The 17,798-nt window shown below is 32.6% G+C and overlaps 2 protein-coding genes across 7 annotated transcripts; both read right to left on the reverse strand.

Moving 5' to 3' along the window:
• Positions 1-2,740: 2,740 nt before the first annotated feature.
• LOC132696061 (uncharacterized) lies at positions 2,741-7,396 on the reverse strand. Of its 6 annotated transcripts, none has more exons than XM_060660615.1 (7): positions 7,238-7,396; positions 6,954-7,098; positions 6,582-6,685; positions 6,068-6,473; positions 5,909-6,000; positions 5,720-5,845; positions 2,741-2,873 (listed from the first exon to the last, which is right to left on the reverse strand). In XM_060660615.1, exons 2-7 carry the CDS (start codon positions 7,070-7,072, stop codon positions 2,869-2,871), a joined length of 852 nt encoding a protein of 283 aa, XP_060516598.1. In that variant the 5' UTR covers positions 7,073-7,098; positions 7,238-7,396; the 3' UTR covers positions 2,741-2,868. The 6 variants fall into 6 exon arrangements, with proteins under 6 accessions (XP_060516598.1, XP_060516595.1, XP_060516600.1 ...); XM_060660617.1 differs by lacking the exon at positions 2,741-2,873 and adding an exon at positions 2,881-5,383 and having other exon boundaries at positions 6,104-6,473; XM_060660614.1 differs by lacking the exon at positions 2,741-2,873 and adding an exon at positions 2,882-5,383.
• Positions 7,397-9,022: 1,626 nt separating this feature from the next.
• On the reverse strand, positions 9,023-17,011 carry LOC132696426 (prostaglandin reductase 1-like). The gene is made up of 6 exons (XM_060661239.1): positions 16,898-17,011; positions 14,801-14,903; positions 14,329-14,508; positions 13,576-13,849; positions 10,344-10,446; positions 9,023-9,290 (listed from the first exon to the last, which is right to left on the reverse strand). The coding sequence occupies exons 1-6, from the start codon at positions 17,001-17,003 to the stop codon at positions 9,061-9,063; spliced, it is 996 nt and encodes a 331-aa protein (XP_060517222.1). The 5' UTR covers positions 17,004-17,011; the 3' UTR covers positions 9,023-9,060.
• Between the last annotated feature and the right edge of the window lie 787 nt (positions 17,012-17,798).

Genomic DNA, 17,798 nt, shown 5'->3' on the forward strand with positions numbered 1-17,798 from the left:
TTTTGTTTCATTTTGGTATTTCATGCTATTGGTACATGATTTTTTTTTTTTGCATAATGATTACAGATTTATTCCATACATACATCTGTCTGCGCCAAAACAGAAAATATATGGATTGTCGTGAAAACCAAGTATTTAATTTAAATCTTGAGATCAACACTTCCAAATTTGTATTTGCTTTTGTTATTTGGTAACAACCAGACATTCTACATGTCATGTGTAATTTGCAGTGCAGTAGTATCAATTTATGAATTTTTATGCACCATTAAAACAACCGTATTACATGCCATATCGGACAGGACAGGAAATTAATTAAGATATTGGTAACGATATTTCTCACACATCTTGATTGTTTAATGAACTCTATCTGATCTGTATCAAATTACGAGTACTTGTTTTGTCCTTTAGTGACCTTTGCGGTGCTAAACTTAAACACATTCACCCTGTTATCAAATAAAAAGTCTAGTTAAACATCAATATTCATTTTTTTCTATGGTTTTCGAAATTTTCTATGCCAATTATTATTATTAGACGATCGTCGTTCACATTCCTGCATTTTTCATAACTTTAGTCCCTTCGTCTACATCACAATTTTCTAAATTTCTGATGATTCTCTTCAATTTTACTTGTTTAATTCAACGATTTTTCATTTTGATTATATTTTTTGTCATATTCTACAGTGGCCCCAGTAAGATTCTCGTAAAGGATTGATGTAAACATCAAACTGGATTAACTGGAAATATGAATTTTAAATATTATAATTTACTACAGATTGATATATTAAAAGAAATAATATCAGCATGGTGTATTTTAAGACTTTGTTTTTCTGTCAGTATCATAACTAAAAAATGTTTTTTTTTTCTCACTAGTGACCACGTCTGCTTGGAAGAAATTGTTTAAAGTAGGATAATACTATTTAAGGCAAATTAATTTAATCAGGGGTCCAGGGCTCAAATAGCGTTGCAGTTACAGCTATTTAGAGCGCTAAGAGTATTCTCTATTTTGACTGTGATATTAACGATCTATATTGTAATAAACATAGTACGTTAAAAACCGTGTATATGCCAAGAGGTACGAATGTCAAAAAGCAGTCATTGAGGCTCAGTGGATAAGTCTTAGCGTGTGGTTTATGTTTTAACTTAATGTTATTTTTTAAATAAATGTTTAAACAAAGATTTGATCGGCGTTTAACATTGGTTAGAGTGGGCACAACATTTTTGTGCCTCTAAGGTTTTGCTTTTTATATTTTTGTTGCAATATTCCAAATTTGAATGTTTTCAGATGAAATATGTAGTTATCATCCTGTGATATGGTTAGAAAATTCGTGCCTATTCTAACGGAATGTGATTTCACATTCATTCTCAAGTAAGGAGCTGTGACTGCAACTGTGCGAAACAGGTTGCCCGCATGAAATAAGTAATGGTCGTTGTCGTACTTTTAACAGTGATGCCGGTGCTTTAATTGCTTGTCCTTTATTGTTTGACGACCAACAACCATAATTGATAGTCCGGGCATGTGTTAAATCATATTTCAGGCAACCTGTCTTTTTGTTTAATGCCATTTAAAAGATACGGCAAAACGCTCCGGTGTTAAGTTTCCCCACAACAATATTACCCTTTTTTAATAATGCATCTACAGTTTGTTCATGTAGCAGTGATTTTAAAGCATACTTGAAATTATATCGAAATAAAAATTTGAAAGTTGAAACGATGTTTTTTTTTTACAACAAAAATAACTTTTATTATCATTACATGTTGTCCACACCAAAGTTGTTTAGAAACTGATTGGGTTTGGCGTTGGAATTGAGGTTCCCATTTAGTAATTACTTTGAATAGCAAGTAATAGCCACTAGGTATAGTTCACTTCTAGGTTTATATTTCCACAACAGTCAATTTTATCGAAAAAATTTCAATAGAAATGTTGTTTGTATTAAACGCAAATAGTTAGCATTATTGATGACTATGCCTTATCCTAAACCTTTTATCAAGGGTTTTCTTGTTATGTCATATTTTCTATCAAAAGTCAAGCAAAACTACCTTCTAGTTAGCACTTTCATACAATGAACTTATAGAAATTTTTACAGTTTTCGAATATCATCAGGAAGAATGTCTTCAGTTAATGTTAAAGCTATGATACATTTTTCCTGTCACTTCGTAAGATGTATCAATTTAGACATATGTTTTGTTGTTGCTGGACTTTACATAATACATCAAATGTTTATGCCTCATGATTAATGTTTAGTTTATAATACATTATACAACAAGTGCGGTAAACGGCATTTGCCTCACGAGTTTATTTGACAAGAGCCGAGCGGGTGTTTAATAAACGAGTGACTTAAAAAGTTTACGGAACGTTCTGTATGCGACTTGCATACTTTTTCTACGACCGTTAGTTTTTGGATACATTTTCGCAAGACAACACGAATACATTCACTAACATGACCGTCAGAATTGATAAACATTAAAATTCAAGACGGGGGAAATATCTCCGAAAACATCCGATTGCTCCCAAACTCGTGCGGTAAAATCCCGGAAATGTCCGAAGTGGCTCGGATACGTGGGAAACCAAACTGACGTGGTAAAGTGACGCGGCCCGCACGCTAGACGGATGTGTAATTAGGGATTTTACAGAGTGTAGCAGAATTTTGTTTTGTTTTGTGTGTTTTCATTTTCCACACATTACGATGTTAAAGGTTAACAGGGGATAAATAATCAATAGGCACATTATATTGAGTCATGAATACCCGTTTAAATATTTCTTTATTGAATCTCAAAATTATCAATCATATGTTTATAGAACCATACTGCCTGCGTACTTACTACTTACCATGTACAATGATATATCTTCAAGATGGCGCTCTCGGACCACTCAACCTAAAAATAATTGTGTTATTAACAGTCACGTTGAAATTTAGGATCCTAATTTTATTAATTTGTTGTTAATTTAGAGCGTATAGACTCTCATTGTCAAATTTAAAAAATAGATCTTTGGAATTAAAGCTTTGTTTACCAAAACGCTACAGACTTTTTACAAAGGGAAAATGTATCAAATTTAGGCTGAAAAACTTCATGTCAGAAAATGTGGCAGGAAAAAGATTCTGTTGTGAATACTAATTGTGTGGTATATACTTACATTCTATTTGATAAAGTATCTTCTTTGCAAGCATGATCATATGCAGTGATTTTAAGACAAATCCATTTCACTAGAGAGGATTATATAATAATTTGTATGGACCTTGTCATTCTTATAGGTTACAAATATTATGTCTCCCAAATCGTTATCGTGCAATATTTTGGCCTAACTCAAATCTTCATTGTTTCATTATTTGAACATTAACATTAATTTCGTCAAAATTGAAATTAATTTTATCTATTTGCATTATTATGCTACTACAACTTATATCCTTTTTTAAATGCCAATCGAAATAATTCAATCGAAAGTACGCCTTTACGTCATGTTTTTGCAATTTACCTTTGTATTCTGCAGTTTATCTACCTGTGAAAATTTTGTGGCAAAATAAAAATAATGAAACATAAACAGCAACAGTATATTTATTTCAATCACCATAATCTAACAATGTATAAATTCAAAGTGGCGATATCTAGCTCAATGCCGACCTAGACAATCTTCTTTAGACTGTTAACATACCATACCATACCAATACCAATTGCTAATCAAATATAGAAGTAAAGTATAGCTTAACTAGACACTGAACTCCAATTTTGTCATGACAATAAATCAAGTTTTATACAAAGAATTAAGTAACACTAATTTCGTCCACCCTTCTACTTCTCAATCAAAACTTGATTGTTTCCAATAGTTTGTTTATATATGTTTATAAGATTATATTCTAGCCTTGTATATCAGGACAACTTAAGATGTATTTTATTACTAAGGATTAGTTAGATTTATTCATCATCACCTGATGGTCACACATCTATTATCTAATTTTTGTAAATTCAATTTATTCCCACTTTGATATTTTTCACTCTGACATTCCTCTTTGTCTCATCTTGGCATACGCAGGTAATTGAAAAGGCTGCAATGGGTGACTTCAGGAAAAATAGGACTAACCTAATCATAACTCATTGATTGTGTTATTTAAAAATTGTTACTTTTGTTATTATGATCTATTTCAACATAAAAAAAATTGAGTAAGACAATTTTTGATTTTTTAATAACATTACATAATACTACCTCCTGAGCCTTCTATGGCCCTCAGCTGGAGAGGGCATTTTGACTTTTTTCCTATCACCACCCAGACAAGTTTCAAAATCAAGTGAATAATAGAAAAAAACTATGTTAATAACATTGAAGTTACTGCGCGCACTAAAAATTGTACACTTAGCTTTTTTTTTTAATTTAAATACCAAACTAACAAAATTATGATTGATAAAGACAGGGCTGGTACATGCGAAAATAATTTTATAAAATTAAACAACCTGAATCTTTAAAAAAAAGCACACCATTGAGTGCATAGGGGGGACTACTCCAAAAATTCCAGGTTGTGGAACATTTTTGACAAACTATTTCAGCTCCAGTTTAATGTGCTGAAAACATGAAACTAGTTATCAGTTTCAGTGGCAAAACTTCCAGTGGATTTTTCCCCTGTTACATCATAACTGCTGAAAAAGTAAACATCATGAATGAAGCATATTATATTATATTATTTGGTTTAACAGCACAAATACTGAAGGGCTTAGGTACAGCATTTATCTCCCACTTACAGTTTAGAAATTAAATTCTTTCAACAAACATTTTGTTTGTTTTTAATTAATTTATTACCACATACTTTTGTAAGTTTTGCTTACTTACCTTGCTCATTAAAAAAAATCTGTTCCTTAGTTTTTTTAGTTAATTTTATTTACCACATTCCAGCCATCTTCTGCAACTGTTATTTGTAATATATTAGGCATCAGGAATGCAAAATGTGCAGTCACTTGATTGAAATTGCAAGTAAATATATAGATCATTTTTGTACATAGCATAATCGACATTTTAAAGGGTGAAAGCGCTTTTGCGCTGCCAAACAGTACATTTTGCATAGTTTTCAATTTGCAACGCAATTACTACCAATAAAATAAAATACATATTGCCTTTTTCCATTTTATTAAAATTTCATATCAAGTTTTCAAATATGATGTAGCTTTAAAATGTAGCAATACAACTTCCACAAATTTTTGTTCACAATACATATAGCGGAATACACAGTTACTATTTTTACTATTTTTATCTAGGTTCTAACTTCTTAGGATTATAAAGATTACTTTCTTCTTAATATTATTGAGGTGGAAAAAATTCTACCTAGTTTTTTTTTCACGCACACATTATTATGTCGATTTAATAACACAATTCTTCAATGGTGTCTGTTTATCCCCTTAGGCTGTAATACAATAATTGAGTTTGTAATGTATCTCTTAACATAATAATTGAGTTAATATTTTGCCACATTTTCTTAATCAAAGAATGAAAAATATCATTGAATGAAATCACTTTGCATATGCTAAAAAAAAAGAAATGATCTAAAATAATGTTGTCATAAACTTTGGGCTAATATTTCAAGATAATCCTTTTAAACTAATTAAATTCATTATTTCTATTGTCAATTGAACTTTTTAAAACCTGAAACATCATAAAACTTTACTGGCAAGAGTGAATTGCCCATTCGCAAAACTTCAACAATTCAATAATTCAACAAACAGAAAATATTTTCACTTACCATATCCACCACCGTATCCCTGCTGACTGCTGTAGCCTCCACCACCTCCATAGCTGTCTTGTCCCTGTGAAGCATATCCTCCACCACCACCTGAGTAACTGGAATTGTATCCGGAAGAGCTACCACCTTGGGGATAAGATGTTGAATAGCTATTCGATTCATACTGCCCACCAGATGAATTGTACGAACCACCAGAGCCGTAGCCTTGACCTTGAGATCCATATGACTGAGGCTGATTATAATGAGAGCTGTATGATGACTGTTGGTAACCGCCTCCACCTCTGTAAAATAAGACATTCAGGTATATCACAACTATCAGTAACAATTCACACTAATAACTAAACTGACCCGAATCCATTCTGGCCTTGTCCATTGCCATCATACCTCTGTCTCTTTGGACCATCATTCTGACCATCTCCATACTGCCCAGGATGAGATCTTTTTTGTGGTCCGCCGAAATCACTAGGTCCTCTGGGGCCTCCACGCCCGCGACCAAAGCCTCTCTCACCACCTCGACCTCCAGGTCCTCCTCTACCACCCGGTCCGCCACGTCCTCCTCGATCTCCACCACCAAACCTGTCCATTCCACCTCCACCTCGACTTCCTCTAAAGCCACCACCAGGTCCTCCTCTGAAACCTCCTGAACCTCCCCTAAAGTCACCCCTTGGACCTCCGCGTCCACGTCCTCTCATTCCTCCCCCGCGGGGTCCGCCAAAGTCACGTGAACCTCCGTCTGGTCCTCCAGGTGGGCCACCTATTTAACATTCAATTCTTTTATTAGATGGAGGATATAGACATAAGGATATACATAGGCATAAGGCTACAAAAGCAGTACATATTCATATGAAAATGACTAATTTACCCGGCCCTCCTTGATATCGACCCCTTCCGCCTGGTGCTCCCCGAGGTCCTCCACGTCCTCTCATCATTGGATTGCCCCAACCGGGCCCGCCACGTGGACCCCCCCTGTGAGCACAAATTTAAATTACAATTAAATTTTAAGAACTCAAGTAATATAAGTAGTAATTAATAATTAAGTTCCATTCACACAGCACATTTTAAGAAAATGAAAACCCTAACAAAAACTGAGGAAAAAAAATTTTAACACAAAGCTGTAAATATTTGCGGCTATCGTTTGATCAGTACCTATCAGTAGAAAGTTGTAGGTATATTTTTAATTAAAAATGCATAGATAGCTTTTTAAGTTATAGCACTATTCCAATGATATACATACCGTCCTCTAATGAAACCGCCACGTCCCATGGGTCCACCACCCCGGCCGCCGCGAGGATAAGATGGGGTACTCCCTTGAACTTGTGAATCTTCAGCGGCATCAGATGCAGGATCTGACATTTTGCTTGTTAAACGAAGTTTGAATTCTGAAACCATTCCAAAAATAAAAATTGACGCCTGCTTCCACCACACCGGCATGAACAAGCGAAGTAAATGACGCCGACGCCATTCCAATTATTTACGACAAAGCTTTGGAGCCGATATTTTTCATGTTATAAAGCTTACCTATAACGAATAGTTCCGGTGGTCTTGATTTCGAGTTTTATTATGAACTACAACACAATCGAAATAGATTTATTAAACAATGGTGCCGCAAACTCCGATGCTCCCACTTCGTTGCCAGACCGCAAAAGAAAGATACCAACATTGCCAATCGCAGCTACCAATCAACAGCTGCTACCAACCACATGGTGTAAAAAAGCCCTACTTAACAAGACCATCAACTTAAAGCTTACGAATGAAGATTTCATTCCGTCAATTACTAACTAATGTCAAATGATCAACCATTTAAACCACGTTTACTGTCTTTGAATGCAATTTCCAGAAATTGTGAACTCAGTGTGTCAATAGCTTATTAACGTGTTCAAACCATAACTAACTAAAACTATTAATGCAGGGAATAACGATGGAATGTTTAATTAATAAAAAAACAAAACTTATCAATTGTTTTGATTATTATGCGTTTTAATAATTTTTTCTTCGTGAATCAGGTATATTTTAGATGATCATAGACTACTAATCAATGATTGTGGTATTGTAGGTAAAGCAATTGAGGATGAACCAAAGAGTATAATGCCATCTATTATTTGTGTCCAAGTACTAAAGTACTGTCATGGCGGTTTAAAGTAATGCGTCACACTGAAAATACTACAGTAGCTTGTAACGGATAACAACACTTTATTTATATTTTAATAAAAAAAAAATTTAAACTATTCCAACATAATTTTTTTTTCACATTTTACCTTTCAAACTTTAAATTGAATTGAACCGTACGTCCCGCGCCTTTTCTGTTTTTTTGACTGGACACAATCACTATACGTGTTGAAACTCGTACACTTTTTAACATTGCCACTAATGGGACCCTTCCCCTATGTCTTATACTCTTTGGGAAGGACAAAAAGGATGGACTTAACCTAATCGTTTCTGTTATGTTAGAAGTCGTTGGAATATGGCGATTACAAAGCAATAGCATCATATTGCTCTCGCTTATTCACATCCCCACTGGCTCATTTGGAAAAAAATAAAAATGACATGACATTGCCAACATATTTTTTTCGGCCGGATGGTTTTGGCAAGCAACAAACAAAAAAAAAAGATTAGAAAAAAGCTACTATTTAGCTATGTCTTGGTAGTAACCAAAACTAACCATCATCAAATTTTTAGTCTTAAATAGAATCTAAAATTTAACCTTGTAGTTCCAAAAATTCGAAATATTAAAGAAAATATGTACCTTAATTTTGACCTCCCAGTGGCCTATTTCTTTAAATTAATTTTCACAAATTAAATTAATTAATTAATTAAAATAAAATTTCATTACAATAAATTATAATTTGAACAGAACTCGTTGTCGTGTGTGATTAATTTTGGTCAATTTTTATGAAGGTCTAACCGCAGGCCTACTTGGGTTTCTCTTTACAACCCTCAATAAATAGATTCGCAATTCTACCATGAACGTTCCAGAACCGTACGTGGGTACTTCATGCATACAAATGCTGAAAGTTGACGAATTTGTGTAAAGTTTCATCGGTGAGATTCCTCGATTAATATTAGTCTATGCAGTGAGAAATCCATCCTTAGTTTTAAATCCTACTATTAAAGTACAACAGTTGCTAACATCTTAAACACGGCCCTGATTTGTGGTATACGTGCTGAAAAGAATGGTCCCTTCCACTTTAACACAGGTCAGTCTTAAACTTATTCCCAAATCAAAACAAGAACAAGAAACAACAAGAAATCGGAACAACACGTGGCCGGAAAAAATAAAAATGCATTTTAAAAATGTAAGTTTAATAAAAAGAAATTATATATTATATGGTATCGCTTTCATTTTACACTTTGACTACGGCTTTGCCTTGGTTGACTCCCCTTAACATATCCACAAAGGCGTTAAACATTTTATCGAAACCTACAGTAACAGTTTCTCTGTATTTTAACTTTCCCTGTTTAATCCACTCCAAATTCTGAAGAATTCCTTCCATCCATCTGTCCGCCCATCGGCGTACCACGAAACCTTCCATTTTTAATTGTCTAAATACCAGCGGAAACTGAACCACTCCGGCTAGAAAAATAAGAACATATTTATGATTCTTATTCAAGATCTCAGAGCCGATATGGGAAATTTTTCGAAAGTATGTCGAAAGTAAGACGTACGGAGTTTCTAAAAATATTCTCGGGTACGCCAATGAAGATCTTTGAATAAGTTTTTTTTTGTTAAAGTTTCTTTGAAAAATTATCTTTGAATAAGCTTTAGACAAAAAATAAGTTTCGTTTTTGCATTGTTGAGGGGAGATTAAACCGTTTAAGACGACTGGTCGTAAGTCCCAAGTTTAGTATCATTAATCTTTGCGACGTTCCTAATTAGCGAACCCTACATTTTGTTAATTTAGATAATACAGTATTTCGTTTATCCGCGTTGAACTGTAAAACGGATAGTTTTGGTTAGTTTTAAGAAAATTTAAAATTAAGATTTAATTTTTATCCTTATTGTAGTAAATAGTATTGTTTAATTGGAGAAATTAGGTATTCATGCAGAAATGTCTCTAATCTTAAACGGGAGTTGTAGGGCCAATTTTTGCCAATATTGAACAATTTCTTGTACAATAAATAATGCCCTAATTTGAACTTATGCAAAGTCACATTTTTTTAACGATACATGTCAAAAATGACCAGTCTTAACTCTCCTATGTCATGTTTGTATTTTGTGTAACTGTCAAAATTTGTAGAAAAATTATTGTTAACTAAAACCGGTAACTAGGTAATTACTTGCTACTAAAACATTATTAGTTGTCTCAAATCGCGAGCGAAAGGATAATTTTGTATATCCTCTTTTGATATACATAGGAGCCACTTTTTGAATTTGATTGGATGGGTGACTTTTAAACCATTAACGATCGATCGGCCATTTACTTATTACTTCAAAAGAATTTGGTTTTTCCAAAAAGATTGTTGGTCGACTTCTAACAATTTAATTTTAGTAACCTAAGGGAATTATGTATCCCAAGTTCATAACTTTTATCCAGTTTAACCGAATTTGAATGGTTTAAAAGTTACTCACTCAATCACATTGAGAATGTGCCCACCCTGTCAGTATATTCTGATGTTTCAACTGCACCTTTAATATTCCTGTTGTTATATCCAGATATTGCACCACACACTGCAACTCTTCCGAAAAAGTTCATTTGGTTTAATATGATTGTGCTTATTTCACCCCCAACCTGAAAAAAATATTAAACTTGTACCTTACTTGAAGTTGAAACGCCAACTGTGCGATAGAAAAGTGAAACTGCAATAGGTACATATCTTATTGTTGTAATTTCATGCTTACTTTTACTAGTAATTTAGAATGAGTTGATTGTATTGTAGATATAGAAACTATAGGGGATGGAGCCAAAAGTTAAATACAAAAGTTAATTGAGACAACCTTTAATTTATAATTATAATTGATTTTGATTTTGTATATACAGGGTGTTTAATTTTTCGTGGACGAATATCAACTTTCTTATTTTAATTGGAACACCTAGTATATTACTTCATTTTTTTTCAAATTCTAGACATATTTTATCTTTAAAGTTTAACCGTTTTTGACATTTTAAATTTTGTATGCCAAAAATGATATTTGCAAGATATAAAATATCTGCCAATTTCTGCGTTCGGAAGCGTTTATTGTTTCACTTGAGTAAGTCTTGTTGTAGACAAAACACTCAAATAACGTATTTCATAAGACATTTCGATATGTATTAATACAGGGTATGCGAAAAATAACATTAAAATTGAAATTAAAAAAACTGCTCAAATTTTTTTTTTTTAATGGAAACTACCTATTTTTATAGTCTTGTCATATTTAGCATTAAAAATTAGGGCAATTTTGTATAATGTTGTATGTATATGCCTAATATTTTTACTTTTTGGAATATTTCCTTTTAAACACAAATAATATGCTGTTGCAATATAGGTTCAGTTAGTGTAAGGTGGTTATGACGGTGTTTGAACAAAACAAGTGGTAAACTGCTGCCACTATGATTTACCATTTCATAGTTGACCATAATCTTGTCGATGCGCTTATGAAAATCGGAATGTATGTATGCATTATTTATACCGAATAAGAGCAAGGATACACGATTATGTTGGTGAATATTTTATTAACGAACGATCAATAAAAAATTAATAGCTTACAAAGGATAATACTTATTGTCACAGTTGTTTAATGTTACATTGGGCACTTGGGCAATACAAGTAGTATAAAGGGTTTCTAAATTTAAATATCATTTGACGGTTTGTGATTGTAAACTAAATGTTTAAGTGTACTCCATAGAAAAAAATCTAAGGGAGTTAAGTCGGGGCTCCTTGGAGGCCAATCGACCATTCTCACCAGTCCATTTTCTATAGTGTGCATTTAAATAGGTGCTAATTTCTTGACTTCTGTGATAAGGAGCGCGATTCTGTTGTCAAATTAAATTTCGTTGTTGCCTTTCAAGCACTTTATTTTCAGCAAAGGGATAGATAATATACCTCTTTTATTATCTCTTATTGCTCTAATAATGGGTATTTATGCAAATAAAAATTTTAGTCAGCTGTCCAAATTATATTAGCAAATATATTTTCTGAAAAGTGTCTCTCCCTAAGATGGTTGCAAAAATCTAACTTGATGTTGTAATCCCTTTGCTCTAATTTCCGCACTGGAAAAATTTATAGGACTTCCAGTTGCTTATTTGAAGGAACGTTCGAAGCGTGTTCTTTTAATATTTAGAACTAAAGACGCATTTTGGGTTGAATATTCGGGGTCTCTGCAAAATGCAACAAAATATTAAGTTGCTCTTCATCATTCAAAATAAGACAACGTCTATCTTTTTTTCTTCAAGGTTCCATATATTCCAAAATGTTGGTAAATCCTTTTTTTTGGGCGTCTCCTTAAGAGCCAGCCCATAAGTAACTTTCTAACCTATCTTTTCCTCTGTGTTAAACATGATACGCCAGCAAGCGAAAAAATTAAATTTAGAAACAATAAATAAATAAATCAATAACGTGTCAAAAAATATTTGAATTATGATAGTGATCACCAACAAAACCCGTGTCCAAGAAGGCAGCGTTCTAGCACTTGTTTTGTTTAAATGCGGTCAAAGCCACCTTACACTAACTGAACTTATATGGCAACAGCATGTTATTTGTGATAGACAAATGTTTAAAAGGAAATATCTCAAAAAGTAAAAAAGTTAGGCACAACCTTATATAAAATTGCCTGAATTTTTAATGCTAAATGTGACAAGATTATATAAATAGGTAGTTTCTATTAAAAAAAAAAGTTTTTTGGCATTTTTTAAAATTTCATATTTAATCTTAATTTTTGCGTACCCTATATTAATATGTATCGAAATTTCTTATGAAATCCGATTCCTTTGTCTACAACGAAACTTACTCAAGTGAAATAATAAACGCTGCCGAATGAAGAAATTGGCAGATATTTTAGATCTTGCAAACGTCATTTTTGGCATAAAAAATTAAAAATGTCAAACGGTTAGACTCAGGTATATTAAATTATATATTTCTAGAATGTTGTATAGAATTCAAAAATGAAGCAATATACCAGGTGTTCCATTTGTAATAAGAAAGTTGATACTCGCTCACGAGAAATGAAATAGCCTGTATATACAACATTAAAATAAAAAGATTTGTAATACTCCAATTAACATTTTTATTTAACTTTTGGCTCCACCCCTTATAGTTTCTGATATAAGGTAGTGTTCCAAGATAAGCGACCCATTCTATATCAAAGCAAAGTGACGAATATCATGGCCGTAAATTCGAGCTGAAAGTGGGAAAAAAGTGTTACCTGAAACCAGTTTCGGTGTCCCACTTCCTCTGGCGATCAGTTTAATTTGAAATTTTGTTACCAACTTCGTTTCATGAAAACATAGTAGAGTCCATTACAAAGGGAAGCAAATAATGTCAAGTTCACATATAAATTACGTCAGATTGTAAACTACATGTGAATTTAATACACGCTTTTCCAATTTTTGCTCTTGATTTGTCCGACCATCGATTTTTAATCGGGAACACACGTTTGATGATAAGAAAATTGACACATTACATTAGTATTATCTAATACAATCTAGGTCGCAGCTTCCACTAAAGTTGAATATTTTTTTAATTTTTTCATGGTTCCTTGTATTGATGTATTATGTTTGTACATATAGCTATTAGATAACTCATTTTCATTGAACATTTAACTGGATCTGGGTATATTTTTAGAAAATACTGCCATTGAAAATGCCACATCACTGTTATAGCTTTAATTGTTTTCATGAAAACAGAAGGGAGATGTTGATCACCAATTTAAAAAAGCTTACGTTGTCAAAGTAGCAGTCCACACCTTCGGAGGCCGCTTTCTTCAGTTCCGCTTCCACATCCTGGGTTTTGTAATTAATTACGTGGTCAAAGTTTAGTTCTTCCTTTAGCCATTTATTTTTTTCATCTGACCCGGCTATACCAATCACCTTGCATCCCTTAAGTTTAGCGATTTGACCGACGAGACTGCCAACGGCTCCGCCAGCCCCGGTAACGACGACCGTTTCTCCGGCTTTGGGTTTGCAGATTTCCAGAAAGCCAAAATATCCCGTATTTCTAAAAGTATTGATTTCCAAAGAAAATAAATTTTCCTGGATCGCAGGGGCACACGAGAAGCCTTAACATTTACAGGTTGACATATAGATCACGTTCAAAATATATATGACATGTCTCTACAATTTTTGATTAGTATCTATTAGACCATGATACTACTAAACTGTTGCTGTGATGTTTCATTTTACATATTTCAAATTAAGAAATTAAACAAACTCTGTAGAAAACAATTTTGATTGGTCTTTGTGTCAATATGGGACATATAAAAAACTGAACACGCTGAATTTAATAAAAACCTGTTTATAATAACAATTCTCATGATGAAACTCCCTATTTTTCTTTTGTGGAACCCTATGAACGAATTTATTTTGGATAAATAAAAATTGAATTTCTTTATTTTTATAGTAGAAATTTATTTATTTCCATATAATGGAATTATTTAAATTGCAAAAAGTGCAAAACTTCTAATAACAGTAACTTACCCCGGCATTCCTAATATTCCAAGGCCGAGAGAGACAGGTAAGTCTCCAAGATCTGGTAAAACTATAACGGGAATGTCGCCCGGAGTGCTTACTCCGTTGGAAATCGTGTGCGTTCGCCACCCAAAAGCATCGACAACATATTTTCCAACTGGGTATTTGGGATTTTTACTTTCAGTTATCCTTAAAGGAAATACAAAATTAACCGACTCGGCTTAACAATTGAATGAAAAGACCTACGTCAACATAATTATTTAATTGGAAATGAACTCTTTTCATAGTTATCGTCCTTTGTTTTGGTTAGTTTATATTGTCGTTTCCAATTAAAAGATAAGAATTGTTCCGACACAAGTGCGGTGCCAATAATTCTTTAGGGTAATTAAATTTCCTCTATATTTTATAGTTAAATTAAAAAAAGTAAATTAGAAATAAATTTATTAATCACTATTTATGTTAATATTGGTACATCACTTACAAAGCCACTTGTATACCGATGAAGGTACTGCCTAAAGGTAATACATCAGCGTAAGGTCGCATGTAAGGATCTACACTGAGATAAACTGCTTCGGCTAAAAACTCTAAACAAAGAATTGGATTTTTATAGTACACTCCCAAAGCCATTTTAAAAAATGTTAACTTATGAGACGTGTATCAGAATAATATAATAAGTATAACATTTAAGTAGTAACTAAAAAAGCTATGTAATGTTTATTGTTCAAGAAGTTACAAATTTGAAATGTCTTTACATGAACCATTTTGGTGTCAATTTTTAGAGTTACCAACACAGTCAGATTTTTTCATTTTTATATCTTTACATTTAGCGGTGGTGTAGATATGTCAATTAATAATTTTTTTATGCATATCTGTGCTGTGATGATGAATTTCGATAAACGATTGAATGTTTGTATTCGATCATTGTAAGTTATTAAGCACTATAAACTTCCTTTTCCTTTATATTCTACTCCTTTTTATTTTTCCCTATGCATACTAATAACGTAACATCGGCCAATGTTTTTAATTTTTTATCGAATCGAATTTGCATGTGCATAGTTTCAAGTTAAAATTTACTTTTTGGTTAGTTTTGTCACCTAATTTATGAAGTCAAAGTATCACATTTTGGAATTTGGTATTTACTTGATGACTTTTTCAAGGATTTTACAGAGAACTGTTATCATAAATATTGGTTTACAATTATTCATCATCTTTTTATCTGCGATCAAATAAATGGGACGTATTATAAATACTTGTTTTAAGTTCTCCTGAAAAGGTTCCAGTAGTGAACATGCCTTATATGCAAAAGTTGATATCTTAACTTAACTACTTAAAATATTTTACGTAGATTCACTGAACCAGTAAGTTACTGATAGCGTCATCCATTACGTTATTCCTTTTTAATCACCCTTTCAAGGATTTGAGAGAGTACTTATATCAGGTTTTGCTCTATAATTATTCATTTCCACTTTTTCGCTTCCAGGTTCAGATATCTTATTATTATTTTCACATTATTTGTTAACTTTAAACTGGATAGTATGTTACCAAAGTCGATGTCGCTAAAGTTGTTACTTATAACTAAATTTCTCTGTATTTATATCTTGTACAACTGATTTAACCAACAATTTTATTTTAATAAATTTTATAATGGTTAATGCTCGAAAATATAGTTAATTGTGCCATTTGTTACTTACCATTTGTTATGGTTATAGGTTGTTGAAAGGTTTTTACCTCTGTTGTTTTTTGACTAAATGGATAAACTAATTGTTTATAATTAATATATTTTAAGAGAAAAGATATCTTTGATTTATACTCTCATCCTTTATATGATTGATATTGATATTCCAACAATACATTGGAGGACAGATAATGGATAAAAGAGATCGAGTATCTCGAAAAACTGGAGTATAAAACGGAGACGCGTTCTTTGGTACAAGCACCACAAAACAGTGACCGTAATAGCTATGCAAAAAGTGCAAATTTTGTGTAATGAGTGGATCTATAATGGATCAGCCAGCAGCGTGTTGGTTTCATCCAAATTTATATCCAAGATTATATTCTATCAGTTTTAATTTTAATTTTAATAGAAGGCAAATAAATAGACATCGGAATTTTAAAGTCAAATTGGGCCTCAAAAACACTTTTTACACATTTTCTGGATTCCTTCTGCTTCGGTTTTTGTTGAAGCGAACTTGCCAATGTTTCGACAATCATCCTGTTGGCTTCTTCAGAGCTTGACTGAAACTCAGCAGGATGATTGGCGAAACGTTAGCAAGTCCGACTCAGCAAAAACCGACGCAGGAGGAATCCAGAAGTTTTGTAAAAAGAATTACAGTAACCTGTGGAAGTTTCTTTGAAAAATGAACCTCAAAAACAAATGATTACTCAAACACCTCTTGAGATTGTTGAACGGACACACGGCAAACTGTACAAGCTGTCTAATTATAAGATATATTAAAAAATTATAAATACACAAAATTTTCTGACAAATTAAACAAACGGGCGTCAGGAAATGGGGAAATATGGAAAAATATTTTTTCAAAAAATATGTTTCATCAAAATCAAGAAAATTAATACTTACCGCCATCTTTTAGTGGTGGCAACTCCTCCTCAACAAGTTTTAAATCTGACGGTTTTGGCTCTCCAACAAAACGCTTGTGTAAAATGTATTTTTTCGCCTTGACCATCTTGATAATTCGATTCGTCGTTGTACGAGATACAAAACATCGTATACCTATTTATATATATCGAAGATGATTCGGCAAATAGATAATAACAAAAACGATAACAATTTTTCAATAAATTGTTTTCGCACCTCTTATTTGGGATTACTTTGCAAATCAACCAAACAGTAAAATCATCTATTTTAAAATGGATGGATAAGTCATCTTGTGAAGAATGATGGTGTTTTTTTTTAATTTAGTCGACGCAAAAGTTATGAAAAATCGTATAGTTTTCTGACTAGGTTCCTTTAAAGATACAAACAAGTGAAGGGTGAGACTTTTGATTCATTGTCTAGTACAGTAACTGGGATTATTTTCGACCCTTTTGTGGGGTATGTTACTTATATTTAAAGATAAGATACAAAAAATAGTAAAATTTCAGCAGAATTTGTCTTTAGTAACTATTTCAAAAATATTGCGAAAAAACTCAAGTATCGGGTTCATTTTAAATTTTAGAGAAAATCCATAAATGAATTTGAGCTTTATAGTTTGATCAAGACAGAAATTCCTTACGTTGTTCACTGTGAAATTACGCACGACCTTAAAAAAAAGTCAGTCTAAATTGATCGATATTTTAATATATTTTATTTAATGAAATTGTCTCAATCTGGAAACAATATGGGGATGTCCAATAACATAAATGACTCTTTTCCTCTATGCATAATAATTTTCGATAATACCCAAGTCACCACAGTGGTCAATATTTATTGATCGGTCAGAGTATATTGTACTGAGGTTTCAGAAATTCCGTACGCTTTG

This window comes from Cylas formicarius, unplaced genomic scaffold (genome assembly GCF_029955315.1).
Source record: "Cylas formicarius isolate icCylForm1 unplaced genomic scaffold, icCylForm1.1 PGA_scaffold_1__22_contigs__length_36826433, whole genome shotgun sequence".
NCBI classification, from domain to species: Eukaryota; Metazoa; Arthropoda; class Insecta; order Coleoptera; family Brentidae; genus Cylas; species Cylas formicarius.

What these genes read in the sequence shown, in the direction of transcription:
- LOC132696061 (XM_060660612.1), bottom strand. Translation starts at nt 7,072, where the DNA reads ATGTCAGATCCTGCATCTGATGCCGCTGAAGATTCACAAGTTCAAGGG. An exon ending in GGCGGTTTCATTAGAGGACG is followed by an intron (nt 6,686 to 6,953) that starts GTATGTATATCA and finishes TTGTGCTCACAG; the next exon opens with GGGGGGTCCACGTGGCGGGC. An exon ending in CAAGGCCAGAATGGATTCGG is followed by an intron (nt 6,001 to 6,067) that starts GTCAGTTTAGTT and finishes CTTATTTTACAG; the next exon opens with AGGTGGAGGCGGTTACCAAC.
- LOC132696426 (XM_060661239.1), bottom strand. Translation starts at nt 17,003, where the DNA reads ATGGTCAAGGCGAAAAAATACATTTTACACAAGCGTTTTGTTGGAGAG. An exon ending in GCCACCACTAAAAGATGGCG is followed by an intron (nt 14,904 to 16,897) that starts GTAAGTATTAAT and finishes TTCTTTGTTTAG; the next exon opens with AGTTTTTAGCCGAAGCAGTT. An exon ending in TGGACTGCTACTTTGACAAC is followed by an intron (nt 10,447 to 13,575) that starts GTAAGCTTTTTT and finishes TATTTTTTTCAG; the next exon opens with GTTGGGGGTGAAATAAGCAC.